The following is a 13,972-nucleotide window of genomic DNA, read 5'->3' on the forward strand; positions in this document are numbered from 1 at the left end:
AGAGATGTTCTTAGGTTTTTTGTGCTTTGTTTTGTTTTGTTTTGCTCCAGGGTCTTGCTCTATAGCTCAGGCTGGCTGGAACTCATGATCTTCCTGCCTTCACTTAATGAGTTCTGGGTTGAGAGGCATGTACTGCCATGCATAGCCTCAGCTAGTAAAATCTATACAAATACTGTAAAATTCCAAAAATTTTGAAATCTGAAATACTTTTGATCCCAAGAATGTCAGATCAAGAATATATACAATATATGTATTATATTTTATATATACATATGTGTGTACACACACACACATATGCACATATATTTCTTCCATACAAACACCTGCACTATGCCAGGCACTGTCTGGGCACTAATAGAATGGTCCTGATGTTATTGTATTTGTAGCTGAAGAGACAGACCATAAGTAAAAAGCTATGACTAGTGATGGGCATATGAAGGGAAGGTGGCATTCAGCATTACTGATAGCTAGCAATGGCAGGGATGGGCTGTGAGGAGGTTGACTCTGGGGCTGGAAAGGTAAGAAAACCATCTACCCACAGGCAGGGTAGGGAGTGAGAAGAACATTCAGGAGGTGTCAGGTGGTGAGATTCCAGGAAGACAAGAGCTTGACCACACCTGCAGAGCTGAATAGCTATGACAAGGAACAGTGGAAGTGGGGAGTGGGAAGGCAAGATGGCGTCAGGGGGTCTGGTGGCCACCCAGAGGATGGCCAGGTCACCTGCAAAGGAAGAGGTAGGAGACATTAAACCGAAACAATGTGTGTGCTTTAGACACATCCACTGCTCCGCAGGCAATGGTGTGAAGTAGCAGGAGTCTGGACACAGATCTCAGTGAGTGGTGACCGGTGCAGTGGCCTGCCTAGACACGAAGTGTCTACAATAAGTGAGTGACTATGAGAAGGAAAAGGAAGGGCAGGCGCTAAGAAGAAATTGGAAATGGGTAGAGGGCCATGAAGAGAAGGTACTGGACAAAAGGAGGCACACCTCAATTCTAGAAGGGAAGGGACGGACAAAAGGCCAGAAAGGTTTCCTGGACAGGGGCAGCAAGTGTCTATATACAGCTACACTCTGTCAGAATATCACAGACTGAGTGAGTTGTAAAGAACAAAGGTTGATTTAGCTCATTTAGCTCTGGATGCTGGGAGGTTGTAGAGTGTGGTACTGGCGAGGGCCTTTTAACCTAACAGAGAGGACACCTAACAGAGGGCAAGACAGAGCCAGTGTGCTAGCCTAGAACTCTTGTTCGTATAAAGCCACTACTGCCATCACAGGTGCCTGAACCCTGTGATGTCACCTAGCCATAGCTAACATCTCAGAAACACTGCCACATGCAAAATTGGGGATTACATTTCCAACATGTGATTTTGAGGGAGACAGGTTCAAACTCTTAAAGGAGTATTCTTGAAAAGGCTGAGATTGACAGGAGAAAGAAGAGTAGCCTTATAATGCCTAAAGATATAAAAAGGAGGAGGAAGAAGAGGAGGAGGAAGAGGAAAAGGAGAAGAAATACTGCTACTACTACTACTAATAATAATGATAAAAGGGGTCCCAGACAGTTCACTACAAATTGTAGGCATGTAATAAATGTGTGATGAATACTTAGATGATGTGTAAATAGAAAAAGCGTTAGGCATAGAAGTTGGAGTGTGAGCTTTATCCAGATCTTCTGCTAATTGTGCCCTTTTGAGCCTCGGTCTTCCCACCTGTGAAGTGGGCCTAATAATATATCTTTGTAGAGCTACTATGAAGAACAGACACAGTCATCCTATAAGGCCCTTGGCTCTGTGCCTCATAGATAAAAGCACTCAGTGAGCACTGGACCTGATGGTGGCTCTGAGCCACAGTGTCCAGCCAGGTAACTATGCTGTTAGGATTTGGAGTTGTGAGCTCTGCAAAGCAGCCTTAGACTGAGCTGACAAAACTAGAGCAACTCCAGGGTTTTCCCCACTCGCGCCTCAACTCCCTCTTCCACAAAACAAACCCAGTAGGGTTCTTCTTGTTGGAGTCTAAGCTGCTGCCCTCAGCCCTCAGTGCTCTCATCCTAATATGTCAAAAGTTGGCATCCAAAGACAACTTTTGCAATTCCTCACCTGACACACATCGATGAACCTTGTTGGCTGATTGTGAAACGGCTCAACAGTAGAAAATCGGCATTGGACTCTCTCTATGAAAAGAAAAAAAAGAATTAGTTTCCATGTGAAATTAAAGGGAGTTACATAGATGAACAAAAGCCTTTCTTGGATAAATATGACTATGGCTATGCCAACTAGTCTAATAACATGCGGGACTGGAGAAATCTTTGACTCTCTAAAAGTAATTGCAGGACTAGAAAGGTGTCTGGCTCAGTGGTGGAGCGCTTGCCTTGCATGCCGGAGGCCCTGGGTTCAATTCCTCAGCACCACATAAGCAAAAAGAAAAAAGCCGAAAGTGGCGCTGTGGCTCAAGTGGTAGAGCGCTAGCCTTGAGCTGAAGAGATGAGGGACAGTGCCCAGGCCCAGAGTTCAGGCCCCACGACCGGACCCCCCCCAAAAAAGTAAATAATAAAAAAAAGTAATTGCAAAGGATTCAAATTATCTTGAGCCTGTGTAGAAAACCATTTACATTCTAATTGAAGCCACTAAAAGCAAGTGGAGAGACTGACTCACCAAAGTATACTTTGTAAATATGCGATCATGGATGGTAGAATGGAGAAGCCAGCCTTTCCAGGTATTAGAAATGAAGGCTTTGAAATCTGTCTGATTTGCTGCAGAAATCAAAGACACCCACCTGTTCCTTCAGTTCCTCCAGTTCCTCTCACAGGAAGCTCTTGGACTTTCTCTGACCTTAAAGATAAATAAAAGTTACAAATACAGTCATTTATAGTGCAGTAATCATAATAGTTGACATTTGCTACATTCTTTTCCATACTTTGTAACTAAGTACCTTCTTTTTATTTCCAGAGAAGGGTTTGGTGAGGGAGGAGTCCCCCTTCTGGAAGCTCTGTAACTTTCTCCAGGACTTAGCTAACAAGGCCATTGAACCATATAGGCGTCTTGGCTCCATGACCTGGGATTGTTAAAGTCCACCAAAGACTCTACATACCCACATTGAGTCAAACAAGATTGGGTTTCTTTAACTCCTGGAGCAAGAAGCCATTGGGAGAAGTAATGGACTCAGCATTGAGCTGGGCTTCTCCCTGCCTGGTGATTCCGATAAGGATTGAACAACACAAGTGTCAATTTAAAAACTGGAATGACTCATATCTGAGTTATTTTGCATATAGGACTTTTAATTACTTTGTGATATGGAGGATTCTCATGTTTGTCTTCTTTCAAATTTGATTAAAGATTATTTCTACCCTGTCCCTCTGTGCTTGTATTGGCCTTGTCTGATCATTGCTGCTTTTTTTTCTATTATTGATTAGACTATTGATATTCAAATACAATGGCCTAGTAATTAACTCTTAGAGATAGGAACATTTTTTTCCCTTGCTAGTACTAGGGCTTAAACTCAGTAGCTTTTTGGTGATTCATTGGAGATAAGAATCTCATAGATAGCCAGGCTCCTGTGGCTCACACCTGTCATCTTAGGTACTCAGGAGGCTGAGATCTGAGGATCGCAGTTCAAAGCCAGCCCTGGCAGGAAAGGCCATGAGACTCTTATCTCCAATTAACCACCAGAAAACTGGAAGTAGCGCTGTGGCTTAAGTGGTAGAGTGTTCACCTTGAGCTGAAGAGCACAGGGACTGCTCCCAAGCCCAGAGTTCAAGCCCTACAACCGACCAAAAAAAAATTTCATGGACTTTCCTTCCTTAATTGACTTCAAACAATGATCCTAATTTTAGCCTCCTGAGTAACTAGGATTATCAACAGGAGCCACTGGCGATTAGCAGATCTCAGCTTTTCGAGTAGCTAGGTGTAAGCCACCAGTACCTGACTAGGAAAACCCTTTCTTTCCTTGCATTTTCTTTTATCCAAGTATGATTTGGATATTTAGAACATCATTTGTCAGCCATATAAAATCAGTACAAGCAGACGGCCATAGGCAGTTGATGAGATGCATACGTATCTGGTCAGTGATGTACCAGATGACTCTAGTCATAGGGTCTGGGAGCCAGATGTTTCTCACCCCTGTTAAATGTTCTGCCCCTGTTAGATGCTCTGCCCCTCTTCTTGGTGTTATCTTTATATTTATTCTCCCTTCTCTCTTCTCCCTCCATTATTTCTTCTGAAAATAATCATTAGATCCCAGTTCTCACTCAAAGTGAGGGATGCTAGCATAGAAAAGGTTTTAAGATAAATACAGACCCCCTCTGGAATTCTAACTGAGCCACAAACAGCTACTTAACTTGAGACAAATAACTTCATCCTTTCTTCTCCCCTATTTTTCCTCATCTTTAAATAATAGAAATGGCAATTACTTTACAGAGTATTGGGGAAATTATGAATAATTTCTACAAAGTACTTGAAATGTATAATCAGATTGCAGATAGTGACCACTATCCAAAAAGCATAACCATTTATCAAGTGCTGATTTGCTTATATTTTATGATTCTAACAGCAGTGGAAAGAACTTTTATTTAATTAACTGTGAAATTATACAAGTTCTGGGAAGAGCCAGACTTCCTGAATGTAATTTTGGATGTTATATGTTGGAACTTCCTATAGTGTGTGTGTGTGGGTGTGTATGTGAGAGAGAGGTGGGGATTGAACTAAGGCCCTGAGCACTGTCCCTGAGCTGTTGTGTTCAAGGCTAGCATTCTACCACTTGCCACAGCTCCACATCTGGCTGTTGGGTAGTTAATTGAATTAAGATTCTCATGGATGTTCCTCCCTGGGTTGGCTTCAAACCTTCAAACCTCAGATCTCAGCCTCCTAAGTAGCTAGGAACTACCAGCGAACCACTAAGTGAGCCACCAGTGCCAGGCTATAGTTACTTTTTTTGTACATTTATTTAAAATGAAGTATTAAATTAGTAACAATGTGCCATGTATCTAATTAATGAAAAATATGAGATCACCTTAAGGCCTTTTATGCTAGTGGAAAGTACACACTGAAAGAGTGTGTTTTTCCTCCAGAAAAAAATGTCTTATAAAACATTTCTACTGCCATGTACCAGTGGCTGATGGCCTGTCATACTAACAACTCAGGAGGCTGAGATCTGAGGGTTACAGTTCAAAGCCAGCCTGGGCAGGAAAGTCCCTGAGACTCCTATCTTTAACTAACCACCAAAAAGCCACACACCTGTTGGGATTTGCTTCTTATAAAAGGCCAAAATTATGGTTGAATTGTGAGGAATATATACTTTAAGTGGATCTGATTTATGGAATGGTTTGTGTTTTCAGTTTGTATTTTCCTAAGTTTTCTGTAGAAATACATGTTCATGCTCTACAAACAAAAACCTTAGTCTTCTAAAACATTCTGCTTTTTCAGAAATTGCTGGAATTCTCAGCCATTGTAGCCAAACACTTAGTCTTGAGTGTGTATGTGCTGGCATGTGCTTGTACACCTATTCATATACACACGTCTCCCAGGACATCCTAATGCATATGCTAGACACTGAATAGTATTTGAAATTCAAGTTCAAAATTACTGAAGCATGTGAACTATGAAAACGGGCATGGCCCACCACAGGTGGCTAGAATGTAGCTGAGATATAATCTAGTCTTTTTATTGTATCTGTTTGTTTTATGTGAGCATTAGTAACTATTCTTGCAAAAGATACAAGTAAGCACCCTGCAGATGCAATAGAGTTCTTAGAAATGTCTCACATTTTGTGTTTCCCCTTTTTCACTCCTATCCTTAGAAGTCTGGCCTTCATTTTCGACACACAGACAACACAGTCCAGTGGTTACGAGCCATGGAGTCCATCGGTCTACCCAAGGTAAGCCTTCATGTACCAGCTCCTAAACTGGGGAGAAAGAAGGTAGTTCATGGAAACCTTACTATGAAAAGAGGTTTGGTACACTAAGCTTTGCTAATGGAGGAATGAGAACTAGGGAACTAAAGAAAGCTCTGAAAGGGACACAAAGAAACACATGACAAAAACTCAGAAAGGGATGGGCAAAGCTTGAAACAGACTGGCCAGACTGTAGATGCAAAACAAGGTCAGAACAAGCTTTAGCAAGTAGATAATTGAGTTGGTCAGTGCTCCTTGTTGGGTTGTTGTTTATACTTGAAATTACAAAGTCTCATTGTATCACCGCTATTGAATCACTATTCTAAGTTATTACTATAAAATCATACTATCACTTTAAAATTTAAAGATGTCTGGATTGTAGCTCTTACTCCTGAAATAGATCTCCCAAGTAAAGTTCATTCGGTACACCCAGTGCTTGTTAAAGTCAAAGGAAATGAGGAAATTACATTTGATAGGAATGGCAGAGCTATTTCTTAAGCCCATTTCGAAAGGATTATAGAATCACAGGAAGTTACAAAAATAGTGCATATGTGTGACTGCTTCCCTTGGCATCCCTCCACCCATAGTGCCTCTGATAACTGAGGTACAATACTAAATTGACATTGGGCAGATGATGGACACTAGACTACAGACCTTACTAGGTTTTTACCAATTGTAGATCTATTTGTTTGTGATTACTGAGTGTGTAGGTTTGTGTCGTTGTATCCCACAAATGAATTGGTGTAGCCACTACCACAATCAAGAACTGTAGCGACCAGAGAGAGAAGTGGTCGTTTTCTTTTTGTGCCAGTACTGTGGCCTGAACTCAAGGCCTCAAGATTTTGCTTGGCTTTTTCACTTCTGGATTTTTGCTGGATAGTTAGAGGTAAGAATCTCATACATTGGTCTGCCTAAGGCTGGTTTAAACTGATTCTCATGTCTCAGCCTCTTGAGTAGCTAGGATAATAAGTGTGAGCCCCAGGCACTCAGCTGAGAAGTGGTCTTTATACTGAATCCTTCCCTAACCCTATCACTGGCAGTTGGCCCTCTTAAGTCTTTTAAGTGGGTTTTAAACTGTTTATGCTATGTATGCTTTTGTTTTCACACATACATTAAATAAAACAAAAATTAGAGACACTATATAGAGAAGTATATAATAATATACTCTCCATTGTTGTAGTTTTGTTATTTTGAGAGTACTATGTATGTGATTGCCCTGAGTCCCTTCATTTATCAGTACTAAGTATTTAGCTTGCGCTCAACCTTAGGTTAGGTGCTAGAGATACAATGTTGAATAAAATAGCCTGATCCATCTCTTTGTGGGAAGAAAGACATACTGATGAAGATTTCTCAAGACAAGTCTAAATAGGGAAGATTCCTGTTTGAAGAACAGGGGTTGGGGAGAATTGTCCTATAGTACAATAAGGTCTGAGGTGAGATTACAGGTGTTCTCTGCTTACACAGATCTTTAAACGGGGATGCCTTGTCTCACTCACATGTTGACAGCAAATGTGTGCAAAGGGAAGCAGAAAAGCCCTGTGAAACGACCCAGGTACAAACAGCAGCTAGAAACTGTATATATTGGTAGTGAGAGGATACTTTGCTTCTTTCTTTCCTCTGCTTTTCCCATGCACTCAAGTATCAAGTACTTAAATAAGGTCCATGATTTGATCTTAATTTATCTGTCAAATTGTAAAAAAATATTTCTTGAAAGCAAGTGCTATCAGAACACTTAAATTAGGATTAGAAGCATCAAACCCAGTTATTCTTGTATTCGTGTGTGTGTGTGTGTGTGTGTGTGTGTGTACACAGGTGTGCTTACACACATGCACTGAAATCTGCTTCTTATCAAACTTACAGTTTCATCTTAGGAAAAATAATGTGAATGTGTATTAAAAGCCTCTAATGTTAAGATCTTTCAGTCTGGTTATTACATATTTAGGTAATTACTCCAAAGGAGAAATCAGATGTTCAGAAAAAATGCAGGATGTTCAGTGGCAGTGGCTTGAAATAAAGGGGAAAAAATGAGATTGAAACTAGTGTTCAGCTCTGAGGAACAGTTAAGCTCTGGTTCAGAAGTATAAAAGAATCCTATGCATCTGCCAGAATCAATGTCCTTTGAGAATCAAGGGGATGGAAGGAAGTCATCTTCTATTAAGTCTTTTAAATTTTTTTCATTTGTGTGTGTGTACGTGTGCACGCATGCATGTGTACGTGCATGTATGCCAGTACTAGGGCTTGAACTCAGGGCCAGAGCATTCTCCTTTATCTTTTTGGTTCAAGGAGGGTGTTCTACCCCTTGAGCCATAGCTCTACTTCTGGCTTTTTAGTAGTTCATTGCAGAGTAGTCTCACTAATAGACTTTACTGCCTGGGTTGGTATTGAAATCATGATTCTCAGATCCCAACCTCCTGAGTAGCTAGGAATACAGGAATGAGCCACTGGCACTTGGCCCTCTTAAGTCTTTTACATAGGTTTTAAACTGTTTACACTAAGTATGCTTTTGTTTTCACACATAAATAAAATAAAATAATAGAGAATATAAGTATATATACATATGTATATATATATATATATATATATCAGAGGAAATGTAGAATACTAATTTTGCCAATGTAGATGATGAGATTACTGGTTTTTCTTTCATATTTTCTAGATTTTATTTGTACTTTCTAAATTTTATTTGGTGACAATGTGTTATTTAAGCAGGGAAAAGTGTGCATATGTGTGCATGCTACATTTGTGTGCCTGTTACACGTACATGCAGGCTGCATGTACACAAATTATGTTTGCAGAACTATATACCAGTGTTTGGAAAAAATAAAGTGGCTGCGGGAAGGTCACCTCCCTAACCCAGGAGAGCTTTGGCTGGGTTAGGAATGAGGGCACAGAATGAACCAACGCCACTATCACTGTGGGCTCAGGCTGGCCTCTAGGAATAGTTGGCTATGAGCACTACCCCTCCCCTGGCCACTAGGAGGCTGCATTGGCAGGAAGGGGATTGGTTGTTGGAACTGGTCCATCTGTAGAGCAAGATGAAGCAAAACTGAGGGGGTCCTCTATGTTCACATAATTAAGAAATAAGAGCAATCAGAATAGGAATATCTGGGGAGTTAAAATCACTGTGTGAAGCAAAAACATAATAAGCACATTATCTGTTTTATTTTCCAGATATTTTATCCAGAAACAACAGATGTCTATGATCGGAAAAACATACCCAGAATGATATACTGCATTCATGCACTCAGGTGGGAATAGACTAGGACTTAAATACTCCTGAGGAAGTTCATTTAAGTAGAACTAGAATGTCAATTTATGAAAACTCTTGAGTGACTTTTATAAACTGAACAATTTGTTATTACATTCCGTTTTGAGCTTGCTGTTTCAAACAAAATAATTGCCACAGAAAAACCATCTTGAAATCAGGCCCCGGTGGTTCACACTTGTAATCTTAACTACTCAGAAGACTGAGAACTGAGAATCAAGGTTCAAAGCCAGCCTACGTAGGAAAGTATATGAAACTCTTATCTCCAGTTAACCAGGAAAAAGCTGAAAGTAGAGCCATAACTCAGGTGGTAGAGCACTAGTTATGAGTAAAAAAAGCCAAGTAAGAATATGAGTGCCTGAGTTTAAGCCCTAATGCTGGCACACCAAAAAAAAAGGGCACCAAAAAATACAGTTCCAGTTTTTTAAAGTATGATTTAACATAGTAAGCCAGAAAATGAATGAAAGGCCTTTAAAGTAAGGAGAAAAATTAAGTTGAAAATTACAGGTATCCATTATTAATGTGTTACTACATTCTGAAATTATGATCTGATTTACAAATATAGCTTAAGTATCAAATTAGTAACTTAAATCAGTAACTTTGATAGACATTGTGATTTTTCACTTTAATTACTCTTTTTGTATGTGTATATGTGCTGATTGTGGGGCTTGAACTCAAGGCCTAAGCACTGTCCCTGAACTTTTGTGCTAATGGCTAGGGCTATACCACTTGAGTTGGAGCTCCATTTCTAGATTTCTGATGATTAATTGGAGATAGGAGTCTCACAGATTTTCCTGCCTGGTGGGTCATGGGGCTTGAACCCAGGTCTGGGCGTGGTCCCTGAGCTCTTTCCCTCAAAGCTAGCACTCTACCACTTTGGGCCACCCCGCCCTTCCAGTTTTCTGGTGGGTAATGGAGATAAGAGTCTCATGGACATTCCTGCCCATCTGGCTTTGAACTGCAATCCTCAGATCTTTGCCTCCTAAGCAGCTAGGAATACAGATATGAGCTACCAGGGATTGGCTTGCTGTGATTATTCTCAAAATGATCAATGTGTTTTAGTTCAATTAAGATCTAGGGCCAGATATACTTATAAACATAGTTATAAACCCAGTGATTTGGAATGCAGAGGAAGGAACATTGCAGCCAAAGGCATGAGACCATATCTGAAATACAAACTAAAAGGGAAAAGGACTGGAGGCGTGGATTGATTTGGAGAACACGTGTCTAGCAATATGAATGAGGCCCTGGGAATTGTCCTAGTATATGTATGAGAGAGAAGGAGGGAAAGGGAGGGAGAGAAAAGGAAAAAGGGAGGAGAGGAGGGTGGGAGGGAGAGAGCGAAAGAGAGAGAGAGAGAACACAATCCACTGTAACAATAGTTACTTTTGGCTTTCTGTTCAGTAGAACATATACTCTTTAGGAAAAGAACAGAATACAAAAGTTGCTTTATGTTTTTTAAAGACCAATTCATTGTTTTAAGTGATTTTTGATAAAATTCTGTTAGTTCCTCATCTGTTTTTATGTTGTCAGCCCAGAATGGCTGTGATTTCTAGAGGTAACAAAGATGGTTCCAGATGTACAGCTTGTGGCTGGTGCCTGTACTCAGGTAATGGCTGGAAGACTTCATGTCTAATGTAATTTTGAATTCCTTCTACAACATCTGCCTTGTGTTTATATCACTAAAGTCATTTTCCTGGCAGAATTCTCTGCATTTGGGGTTTACATTAACTTCTTCCTGGCTCTTTTCCTCTCCAAAACAAAAGGCTCTATAATAATTCTTTACAAGGCTGGTCTTCTAGAGAAAACTCTTGATTGTATATAATTTGACTTTTTCTCTCCTTCAGTACTTAAGAAACTGTTCAGAATATGAAAGCAAGTAGAAATACAGACCAAATACAGTTGCCTTTGCGAGGATTTTGCTAGCCTAGGGTGGCTTTAAATTCATGACAACCAGCCCAGGCTGGTATAGAACTCAGGATTTTCCTACCTCTGTCTCTGGAGTGTTGAGATGATAGTCATGGTGACTGTACTGGGCTTATATATTTTTTATTCTAATAACTTAGAATTTCTAACTTGGGAGAAACACCCCTTCTGTATTTGCCTTTGAAACCAGCAGGCTTTCTAAAACTGGATGTTTGATTTGGGAGTAACTAAGGTTTGAACTCAGGACTTCACACTTGTTAAGCAGACACTCCTCCATATGAGCCATTACCCTCATCCTTTTTTGTTCATTTGTTTGTTTTTTTGCTTTTTAAAGTTATTAGTTGGATAAAGTCTCAAATTTTTGCCCAGGTATGGGCCCAGACTACTATAATCCTTCTCATTGTGTCTCCCTGTAGCTGGGATTGCAGGCATATACTACCACATTTGGCTCTAAAGCTTTTCATTTCAAGAAATATTTTCAGTCTGGCTTTTCTAATGCTCTTTATCAAATATTTTCCAGGGCTTACAGTAATCACTTAACACTCCCGTTACTACCACATTTGTGACCTGCTAAGCCAGCCCCCATTTATTAATACCATTATCATAGCCATGTATCATAATGCTAGTCTCCAACTCTACAAATGGAGTATTTTAATGTAAGCTTAAATGGATTTTCTGAAGCAGACACCTGGGACATTAGACATTAAGATTATACAGCATATGAAGAAATGGTGTGCTAAGTTCCTTTCTGGTGATATCACTGTTCTAACCACAGACCGGCAGGGAGGTTTACACATGTCTGTTTGCCAGGGTTTTAACAATGGCTTGGATAGCTTAGTAAACAAAGAGCAACTTCTTGCTTATTTTTGCCTCATTATGCACATGTTACTGTGATTTTTTTTGGGGGGAGGATGGTCCCTGATTCTCATTCATCATGGATGTCTCCACTGTAAAAGGAGACGTGTCATGGATCATGCCATTTACCAGATCTGACCGTAATGAGGATGATCTGCCTTTGCCCGCAATGTTTATGTAGTAACTAGCATTCCTTAGGAGATTCTTCATGTTCCTCTGTTCTGCCATATGATATGGCTGCCTGTCAGGATGGAGTGGAGAAATCCCAAGTGCATCTCAAGTTTTCTCTATGCAAACTCTTCCCTGCTGGGCTGTCTCTCACGTGAGGCAGATATTCTGCTCTGTGGACAAGACACTTTGGGAGGCTGGCTGTATAGTTTGCCGGTGATGCTGGAAACGAGCACACATCTCTGGCTATGGTAACCTGGCTTGACTACCACAGCATTGCAGGGGTAGAGTTGTCATTACCTGGGAGAGAATTCGGCAGGTGGGAGATTCTAATTATAGCTCAGGAACCAGGAGAAAAGGGGTCCCCAGGCAGTTAGTCTTGCCAGGCACAACCTTCTTCCTGCCCCAGCCCGTAGGCCCAATTGATCTACAAAGTCAGCTGTCTCTCGGCATTGACCAAACCTGTCTCCTCATCCCAGTCAGCCTGCTTTGGGCTTAGCAACCAAGATCCCCCCTAATTCCTATTCTTCCTTCCTACCGTGTCTGCTTTCCTTTTTCCTGCCCGCTTCTCACTCTGGTATCTTATTTGTTCCTTCACTCCCTTTGTCCATTCTTACCAGTGGCTTTGCCAGGTGAGCTTGGTGGTGCCACCACATCTAGTGCTCAGAGACTCACCTTCTTGGTGGGTGGTCTTATTTTCTTTGCAAGAAAATGTTTATCTTTTTCTTAGGCTCATTGTGGGGAATTTGGAAAGAATGCCAAAGTAAAAGTGAAAACACCCACTATCTCAAAACCACAGAGAAGCCACTGCTACTATTTTGGTGTCTTTGGATTTAAAATCTGTATATGGCTTGTTTTCCTTTCGTGGCTTCTTTTGGAATGTCTGCAGCCTGCACAGTGAAAAAGATCTGGTTCAAGATGTGAGAGCCGTGCTGAAGTGATTATTATACCAGCCTTTTTTCTTTAATGGCCTGAGACTCTTACATATGAAGAAAAATACCTTTTTTATAAAAGTTCCAAGTTTATTAAAGAGGTATAATAAGTGACATCAAACGTCTTTGAAATGTTTAAACATTACTTATAAAGTTAAATATCTCTAAACAGTATCTGTTAATTTTTTTTAAAATCAACATGATTTCCTTCAGACACCTTACAGAGTAGATGAAATAAATGCTGGAATATATTTCCCACACTTTCCCTACTGAGACCTATTCTGAAAAATCTAGACTGCAAGTTTCATTCATATCTTCATTGTGTGTGTGTGTGTGTGTGTGTGTGTGTGTGTGTGTGTGTGTGTGTGTGTGTCCATACTGAAATCAAGGCCTCAGATTCTAACTCTGATTTTTGTTTTTGCTCAAGGCTGGCACTCTACCACTTCAGCCACACCTCCACTCCTGAATTTTTTGCTGCTTAATTGGAGATAAGAACCTCTTGGATTTGTCTGTCCAGGCTGGCTCTGAATAGAGATCCTCAGATCTTAGTCTCCTGAGTAGCTAGGATTATGGGGGTGAACCAACAGCTCCTGGCTTTATGTCTTCCTTAGTACACACTAGTTTTTTTTCTTGTCTTAGGGTTGTTATACCAGTTACTTCCCAGAGCATCATCAGGAACAAAATGGCATCCCTTCATTTAGGCCACCTGGGCTCTTTATCCAAAGCGAGTCAGACCTGCACCACCAACATCGGGCTCAACTTCACTTGTTAAATCAGTCAGATCCTTTTATTATTACTATCATTACTATTATTGTTGTTGTTGTTGTTTTTAAAGTACATGGCTTTGAGGTAGAGATTTTATTTACAGTCCATTCCCTTCCCTTCACCCTGCAGTGATTTATTCCCAAAGCTTTTGCTTGGCCAGTGTTATACAATCCATTGTCCTGT

General features: G+C 40.5%; 1 protein-coding gene across 1 annotated transcript in view; it reads left to right on the forward strand.

Annotated features, from left to right (window-relative positions):
* Iqgap2 (IQ motif containing GTPase activating protein 2) overlaps nt 1-13,972 on the forward strand; it is a 256,487-nt gene that overhangs the window by 113,448 nt on the left and 129,067 nt on the right. The window contains exons 4-5 of the mRNA XM_013025233.1: nt 5,786-5,863; nt 9,050-9,126. Coding sequence (XP_012880687.1) covers nt 5,786-5,863; nt 9,050-9,126 — 155 coding nt within the window. The remainder of the gene's footprint in view (nt 1-5,785; nt 5,864-9,049; nt 9,127-13,972) is intronic.

This window comes from Dipodomys ordii, unplaced genomic scaffold (genome assembly GCF_000151885.1).
Source record: "Dipodomys ordii isolate 6190 unplaced genomic scaffold, Dord_2.0 Scaffold83, whole genome shotgun sequence".
Taxonomy (NCBI): Eukaryota; Metazoa; Chordata; class Mammalia; order Rodentia; family Heteromyidae; genus Dipodomys; species Dipodomys ordii.